The sequence below is a fragment of the Nematolebias whitei genome, chromosome 4 (genome assembly GCF_014905685.2).
Source record: "Nematolebias whitei isolate Nwh7 chromosome 4, NemWhi1, whole genome shotgun sequence".
Taxonomy (NCBI): Eukaryota; Metazoa; Chordata; class Actinopteri; order Cyprinodontiformes; family Rivulidae; genus Nematolebias; species Nematolebias whitei.
The window spans coordinates 14,683,171-14,692,064 of NC_056501.1; the positions used below are offsets into that span (position 1 = coordinate 14,683,171).

Consider the following 8,894-nt stretch of genomic DNA (forward strand, 5'->3'; position numbering starts at 1 on the left):
GATGTACATGACCACAGTAAAAGTACACAGTATATGATGTACATGTACATGACCATAGTAAAAGTACACAGTATATGATGTACATGTACATGACATAGTAAAAGTACACAGTATATGGTGTACATGTACATGACCACAGTAAAAGTACACAGTATATGGTGTCTTTCTCTTGGGTGTCCACCGGACAACCTCAAGGTGAGATCTGGTCGTCTGAGACCAAAGTGAGTCATCTCGGACAAATGGAAACTGCTTATGTCGTTCCCTGAAAGAGGTTCTTTAGGGAGGGAGTTAAAAAAAACTGTAGGGGTCTCACTGAGTGTTGCTAAATCTCATCTTTTTTATTTCTTTGACTATTTTATCCACTAAATGTCTTTTTTATTTTCAGAGTTTTTGTTCTGCAGTGATGGAGAGGCCACCCAGACTTCAGAGGAGGCGCTCCAGTTTTTGAACAGGTTGCTGTCTGCTCAGCACTTCCTCCAGGTGAGCCACATGTTCAGCTGCCTCCTGCTGTGTGCTTAAAGCTGAAGCCAAAGTCAACAGTTTGTTTCACTTTTTTTTTCTCTCCACCCCAACAGGAGGGGTTTTCCAGTTCTGATACTTTTCTCTACAAGTTCCTCAACGTTTGGGATGGCTCTCTGCTGCGTCCGCAGATCCTCGGCCTTCTGAGCAACATCCCTGTCGTTCCAAGCTCACGTTAGTTTGACCTCCTCAGATCATCTTTTTTTAATTGTCTAGTTTCTTTGTGTGAAGTATGTTCCTGAGTCACCTTCAAACATCCACTAGTTGAAGGCATGTTGGTGTCATGTTTGGATCATAACTTATTCAACCACTAACTTTTTATAATGACGTAATCATTTTGTGTGGTTGGGCTCAGCTGTAGAGGTAGGGTGGGGAGGTCAGAGTAGAGCCGCTGCTCCTTCTCATCTGTTTGAGGTGGTTAAGACATCTGATTAGACGGCAGAGCAGAACCAAAACTCATTGGAGGGATTACCGTACTTTCCGCCGTACACATTGCACCACCGTACAAGTCGCATCAGTGCAAATATGTCTAAAGAGGAAAAAAACATAAATGCGTCGCATAAGTTGCATCTATTATGTATCACCGCTGACCACCTGGAAATGTGGGCCGGTGTTGTGCCAAAAATCGATTGGCTGCCAAATGGCGGCCGAGGGAGCGTGCACGGGAGGACTTTAACAAGATTAACACGAAAAACAATTATTTGTTTGCTCAAAATTATAGCTAAGACGTGTCTCAGTTGAACTTTTCCATAATAAATGCACTTTAATGGTCAAATCAGCTGCATTTCGCCACTTTTACCTATTAATGAGACACTTGGCTTGCCATATGACTCAAGGGCCCTCTAGCAGCTGAAAATGTTAGTGTTCAATATTTTCCATGTCAGAATGAATGAAATCATCAGATCTCAGCCAAAAATTCAGTTATAAATATGGGGGGGGGGGGGAAACACATATATTAGTCGCTTCAGTGTATAAGTCGCAGGACTCGCAAATTTATGCAAAAAGGAGCGACTTATATGGTGGAAAATATGGCATGTAACTTCTCTAGCCTGGGACTGCCTTGCCTTATTTTTGTGTGAACGGCTCTCACAGGTTTTAGGCCGTCTGCGTTATTTGGTTGCCCACTTCCACCCACAACACACGGCAGCCGTCCACAAGTTTATGCCTTACTCTTCTGGAATACACTTTAGAAATGAAGATATTAGGAAATATTTGTTTTTATTCAGTAATATTGATCAGTCAGGGTTTTAGACATGGGCATTTGCATGTTTTCTGTCAGGTTGCATACAGGTATCAAAACACATCTGTAGCTGTTTGCTGGGGTAAATACTCGATCATCTGAGGCACAGCAAACCCTAGAAGTTGTCAAAGAAAGCAACTGGACCTCCGGAGAGCTTTGTCAGGTCAAACCTGGAGAGTGTGGAGCTACTGGCATTAATGCTCCGCTTTATATAAGCTAAACTCTCATGCAGATTAATCTCCCTCTCCTCCCTCCTGAGGGTCATTAGGGTCTTTGTTTACCTTGAACTTATACATTTGATGTTATTTTACTGACTCGTTTAATAAAAGTTGTGTTTAACTGAATTTCAGAGCAGGAACAATGACCTTTTTTTATCTCCTGTTCAGAAATCAGAAAACTTCTGTTTGAGCCCCTCACGCAGCTTTTCTTCACATCCTCGCTCTTTTTCAAGGTAGGTTTTCCACCTTGAAGCATCAAATTAAGTTGGCGACGTCTTCTTCCTGGTGACTAAACGTTTCTAATTTAATCCAAAAACAAGCAGCAGTGTGTGTCTTGTGTTTATGAAGCTCTCATTATAGCTCAGCTGTTTGAACTGCTGTTAGCTCTGTGCTTTTCCTCCATGTCTGCAGTGTGGGCTGATCGAGTGTTTAAACAATATGCTGCTGAAGTGGCTGACGTGGCATTCGGTGTACGCTCTGGAGGACGACCTGGACATCAGTCTTAACAGCCACACGTCCGTGTGAGTTTCACCCCCTGCTTTCTTTTATAACCTGAGCAGAAACAGGAAGTAGAAATGAAAGCAGGGCTCCTACAGTCTGGAAAATTGGCTTTTGTGTGTTTGCCACATCTTGAAATGCATAGAATAAAATGAAGGGAAACACCTGTTTCCAGACCTTACTCCTTTTCTAAACGTAAAACCCAGATACCTAAAATAATGAGGTCAATGATTTTTCACCTACCAAATTAAAGAGTGACATTCAGGGCCATTATTTTGAAGGAATAAAAGTATTTAACTCACCAATTTTCACACATACACACAAAAAAAACCTACCTTCACTGTAATTTCTGAATAAATCAATGATTACAGAGTAACATATTTTTCCAGAGGGTCAAGTAATTGAAAAATACATTTTCTTCAACTAAATTTAAAATAAAACACAATTTTGTACATAAATAAGACAAGCTGTTTAATCCACACATGTCCACAATTCAATATCAGACAGTACACAGCTCCTGGTAGTATGTGCAGCCCTCGTTGCAGTACAGGAGTCAACCACCAGATGGCGTTTCAGACTTCGCTCTCAGCGCACATCCAGATTGTTTTATAGACTTCATGTCGCTTCGCTCTCTGACTCATGGTTACCGGTAATCTACTAGATCAATAACCATTCAACCTACAGAATGAACACAAACTATCTAAGAGTAGCATACTACCAGTAATCACTGGACAGAACAGGGCTAAACACCTATGTAGCCGAAATTATTTAAAAATTAACATACCGTTAAATTTTACCCACAATGCCTATTGAGATCATGCAACCAGGAGTCACATAGTACTGGTAATAGTACCAGTAAAATACTGTAAATCAAGACCTTTTCAGGCTTTTTATTGATGTAGCATAGCGTGGTTGATTAAAAATACGTCTCCCCAGGAATATAAGACGTACTTTTTGTATACTGGCTCCTGCAACAATATATTTGTAAGTTTAAATATGTTAAATAATTTTTAAAAATATATTTGCTTTTTAAATCTTTAAGGTTTAGTCGAGATCTGGAAACACAACAAATTAAAAAAGTTTAGGCCTATCTTAACCCAAAGGTTTTTGATTAGAATTCCTTAAGCGTCACTGATAAAACGCAGGTTTTCATCCACTCGTGTAAAAGTTGTTTTATTTTCAACTAAGGATATTCAGGTCCAGATGGAGACTGTCCAAGGGCCAGTTTTGGCCCTCGAGCCGTATGTTGCCCACAACTTTTCAAACGCTGGTTTGAAATTAAACATTTCATCTCAGAAACCTTAAAATGATGTGTAGTTTGTTGAAATTTGGTGATTTATCTCCTGGCTAACAACAAGCTAGTTCCGTTTATGAGAAATCAGGTTAATATCAGAATTTGCAGCGCTATAAATAAAACGTGGCATTCCCAAACTTCACATTATACGAAGGGATTTCCCATTGCTAAGGCAGCCGGCAGAGAAAAACTGTAAATTTTAAATAAAGTTCTAGGACAAAGGAATATTTCTGAAGACATGCCTGTTAGAAAACTTCAATTTGAAGTTAGATTAGGAAGATTTTCTGCCTTTTTTTTTTTAGTTACTGGGATTGTTACATGGTGTCTTTATGGATTTGTTTTATACAAAATTAGATATTTTCACTTATTTTGCGCTGAGGCCTGAGCTTATAATAAGTCCTGAGGTTGTTTTGTCATTACTTTGTGGGTGCGTGTGTGACGGTGTGCTCTCTCTTTCCCAGAAACATGACTTTGTCGGGGTTCAAGGACTCTGTGATGGAGCTGATTCACTTCGTGGGTCGGTTGGCGTCGCTGAGCCTTCAGCTGGAAGGCTGCCACACCCTCCTCCTCAGCTTCATCCTGGATTTCTATGAAACTGTAAGCGAGCCGAAGCTGCTAACCACGTTGTCTTGTCGGGTTCAGCTCAAACTTTATTTAAAGATTCTCTCTTCACACAAATGTAACCAGATATTTTACAGAACCGTACATTTACGTGCAGCTTGTTGATCTTAAAGCATACAGTTTCCAACAGGACTATTGCTGACGTAAGGAGGATGGGATGAAGTGTCCTGAAAACATGAAGGTTTTGTGGTTTTTGCTTGTTGCTCGGCAACAGCTCTTATCGTTTCATGTCAGACTGAAGCTTAAATGAGAAGAAAGACTCTTCAGGGCTTCTTTTGCTCGCTGATTACACACGTTAGGAACAGAAGGATCATTCCGGTGGCTTAAACAGAACACCTCAGCCTGGTTTAGTCCAACACATTAGACTTTTAAAAACCCAGAGGGCCCAAGAAGTCCTCAGCACATATCTGCAGGGTTTTTACAAATCCTTTAATTCTGGAAACGTCTTGACTTTTTAAGGGATGTTTTCAGGGTTTGAGGTGTGTAAATCATAGATAAAGTGCTGACGAGTGTAATTGTTTTTGCTTTTGTAATAACTAGCCATCTAATGTTAAAAAAAAAGATTGTGTTCACTGAATTTGACTTGGCAAATTTCACTGCTCCTCTAAATTTACAAATGCGGTGATCTTAGATTTGTACAGAAATAAAACTAGTCGTTTACTGAAACACTGGGTCATGTGAGAACAGATAATAAATGTAGCAACAAAGTAAACAAAGATGTGATTCGTTTTAAGATGTTGCCTTCGTTTGCTTTTCACTCCTAATGTCATAAAACACATTTATTTGATTTGATTTTGTTTTAAGTCAAACATGTAATCATTTAGAGTATTCTATGCAATATTTTCCACAGTAAACAGTTTTTAAAATGCCCTAATAACCTTAGATATGATATGTGCTGCAAAATGAGTTACAACGTTTATCAGTAGTGAGTTACTAAGATTTTCCAATTACCAGTTTCCATCTCAGTAGCTTCATGAGGATTTGTAGTTCACCAGCGAGTTAGTTACCATAGTTTCTGAGCGTGCTGGTTTGAAAACTTGATTTTACTGGTCTGGACTGGAGGAATGTCATCAGGACTTCAAACCTTATTGTCCCAAAGCTTCACAGTGATGGCAAACATTATATGAAGGGATTTCCCAGTGCTACGTCAGCAGGTAACAAAAAACAAAAGGTTAGTTTAAAGGAAATTATGAGTAATAGGACAAAGGTATATTTCTGAACACATGCCTGTTAGATGAAGTTAATCAGGAACATTATATGATTTTTGAGTTACTGGGCTCGCTGGATTTTTTATTTTTATTTTTTCAATTGGACTTGTTTTGTACACAAATTACAATTACGGCAAAAATTAAGTTTTTTTTTTTTTTTTTTTCGCAGCAGCCTGTGCTCATTCTGACACATTTTGCCAACACGGGCCACGCGTGTCACTCGTAGCGTCAAACCAAGGCAGTGTAGTGAGATTGATCCAGCCTCACTGCATTAGCTGAAAATCTCGCAATAATTGGATTTTGTCAAAATATGATGAATAAATACATTTTTATGGGTTCCTTGAATGAAATCTATAAAATATAACGCTAAAGAATCCATTCAAGCCCTTTTCCAGTGAACTAATGGTGATTTTGATCAGAATAGCCCTAAATGTTTGATGCTTTTGCTGCGTGCTAGTGAAGCTACAGTATTTTCAATGCCTGCTGGGGAACCTTGATTTTCACACGTGGTTTGAGGTTTCCCCGTTCAAACATTTTCACAAAATCCTCAATAGACTAAAAGGAGGATTCAGACCAATTTCCCAGGGGTTATTCCAATAACAAAGACAAATGTCTTTTGAGCTGCTCATATCAGGATGACCTCTGTATCAAAACATGGTTTAAAAAACAGGAATCTGAAAACGTGCTTAGTTTAGTTCAGTTTGACCAAAAATGGTTTAATCCCTGCCACACATCAGCTGTGTTGTGTTTACATTCTGTGTGTGTGTTTTGACTGAATTCTTTCCTCCCGTTTCAGGTGTGTGACACTTTTCTGAAGTTTGGCCTTCCCCTCGTGATCATGCCTCCTCCTGGAGTTTTTTACCCAGCTTTCTTTGCCACAGACCCAGTCAGCGTGGACAGACTGGCCTACATCATGCACAGGTCGAGACTTCTTAGTCCTTTGGCTCGCAGTAAATGTGTCACATCATGTGGATTTTGTGAATCCAACGTGTTTACGTGCTGATGTTTGATTTATTTCGCCGAGAGGCTTTAAGGACACAAATCAAAGCTCTCTTCTAGTTCTTAATGTGGGAAAGAAAGCGTCATTTTTAACTCTAGTCTGTAATAAAATATTGTATATTGGTTGTTGATTGACAACACTCTTGGGGTTTTTAAGCAAATTTATGTGTAAATGCGTTTTAAAAAGACAAATTGTATTTAATTGCCAGACATTTTCTTAGACTCCGTCGAACGAACACTTTTAGTTCTTTATGATAAGCGAATCGTTTCTTTTGTTTTGTCCAGGTACAAAGTGAACTTGACATCAGCCAAGAGTCAAGAGAAACAGAAGGAGGTAAGGAGAGATGAGAGTTCATGTTTGAAAATGATTCATTTGCATTCAAACCCATCAGCCACTTAGAAAATATATCTTTTAACTGACTGCCGTGGTCGTTTTAGATGCAGCGTTTTAGGAATCTTGAAGCCTCTGCATCAATCTGATAACTATAATTTCCTCTCAGATGAGAATTCAAATGTTTATTTTACCACAGCCCTGATTTTTTAAGTAGTTTTACTTCTCAGGCAGTCCGTAAGCTTCCCTGAAAATGCCGCCAGTTCATTTGATTAGGAAAGAAAAAAAAATGTACTCTGTAAATAACACGTGAATTATTCGACAAACTTTGGATCTGAGTGGCTCAGCTGGACTTTTTGTTTTTATTTACTAAGTTTTTCTTCATTCCGCCTCTTCTCCAGCAGGCCTTCCACATCAGCCGACAGACTTTCCAGGACTTCAACCACTGCGTCGTCTTCATGGTCAACTGCCTGTGGAACTCCAGGATGTTTTTTCCGGGTTCGGACATTCAGCTGGGAGAGGAGCTGCTCCTCAACAGCGAAGTCCCGCAGTACTGGACCAGCTTCGACCTCATCCACCACCCCGCCTTCATGAGCTACGCTCTGGACTTTCATCAGAAGGTGAGTTCTTTACAGCTGTTGAACAAAACCAGTCTTATTTTATTGATTTATTGTTATTTATTTTTTATAATTTGATTGATCAGCATTCAGCCTCTCTCTACAGTTTGCCTAATAGAACCACAAGTTCAACCAATTACCGTATTTTCCGGCGTATAAGTCGCTCCAGAGTATAAGTTGCATCAGTCAAAAAACGCATCACGAAGAGGAAATAAACATATAAGTTGCATTTATTATACATTTATTTAATGGTCAAAACTGCTTCATTTTGCCTGGGTGGTGCGGCGCCATCCATCCATCCATCCATCCATCCATCCATCCATCCATCGCACATGGGAGGACTTGCTGTTGCAGTTCTTCGAAATTTAAAGCGTCAGTCAAAAATTGCGTTATGAATATGGAAAAAAAAAAACGTATATAAGTCGCTTCGGCGTAAAAGTTACAGGACTGACAAATCTATGCAAATAAATGTGACTTATAGCCAGAAAACACGGTAGTATAAATGTATCTATCAAAGATGATGCATTACAGACTGATACTTCATTATTAATAGGAGTCTCTAACAGATTTCAGTGTTTAGTATCAAACAACTCTTTAAAAAAAGTTTTGCAATGACCTTGTGACCTTTCTGTCCTGTTTTTATCAGTGTTGGCCGAGCAGAAAGAACATCAACCTCAGTTCCTTAAAGGTACGTAAGGCCACCGTTTCATTTTTACACTCATTATAAACTTCCGATGTAGTTCGAAGCCCGAGCGTCACAGATTAAGCAACGTCTTCGGTTCGACCGCGTGTGTTTCAGGACTCGAAGCCGTGGAGCTGGTACCTGGAGTACCTGTTCAATCAGGGCTTCGACGGCCTGAAAGACTTCGTTCAGAGTAACGTCAGCCGGCAGGTGACTGCAGGCGACGCTCAACACAGGTAGAAGATCAACTCACCGCAGAGGAAAACAGACACGCTCACCTTAAAGACTTTTTAAAACCAAACTTGTACATATGTCTCCTTGTCGCTCAAATCTTTTCAAGCTTTTTTTTTTTTTTTAATGTATATACACTTCCTTTTTAATGTCGTAGAACTCTGAGTGGCTTGAATTATGAAATGTAAATAAAATACTCATGATTTTTAATTTTTTTTATATGTGTGTTTAATGAAGATGTTTAGGCGCCGTGATGTTATATGAATGAATCCAATGTGGACTTAATTACCAGAATAAACACAATACAGGGTTGGCATTAAACGAAAAAAGAAAACATGCATTAGCATGAACAGCCCGCGTAATAAAAGGAATTTACAGATCCATTAGTCAGGCTTCCATTCTACTAAATATCAAAATACATAAGTAAACAAGGAAA

General features: G+C 39.3%; 1 protein-coding gene across 1 annotated transcript in view; it reads left to right on the top strand.

Annotated features, from left to right (window-relative positions):
- The window catches only part of cenpi (centromere protein I), a 25,638-nt gene extending 17,171 nt beyond the window's left edge, over positions 1–8,467 (top strand). The window contains exons 11-20 of the mRNA XM_037675512.1: positions 386–480; positions 576–693; positions 2,146–2,210; positions 2,389–2,498; positions 4,231–4,366; positions 6,395–6,519; positions 6,883–6,931; positions 7,330–7,548; positions 8,192–8,233; positions 8,345–8,467. Of these exons, the coding sequence (XP_037531440.1) occupies positions 386–480; positions 576–693; positions 2,146–2,210; positions 2,389–2,498; positions 4,231–4,366; positions 6,395–6,519; positions 6,883–6,931; positions 7,330–7,548; positions 8,192–8,233; positions 8,345–8,467 (1,082 nt within the window). The remainder of the gene's footprint in view (positions 1–385; positions 481–575; positions 694–2,145; positions 2,211–2,388; positions 2,499–4,230; positions 4,367–6,394; positions 6,520–6,882; positions 6,932–7,329; positions 7,549–8,191; positions 8,234–8,344) is intronic.
- The last annotated feature ends 427 nt before the right edge of the window (positions 8,468–8,894 follow it).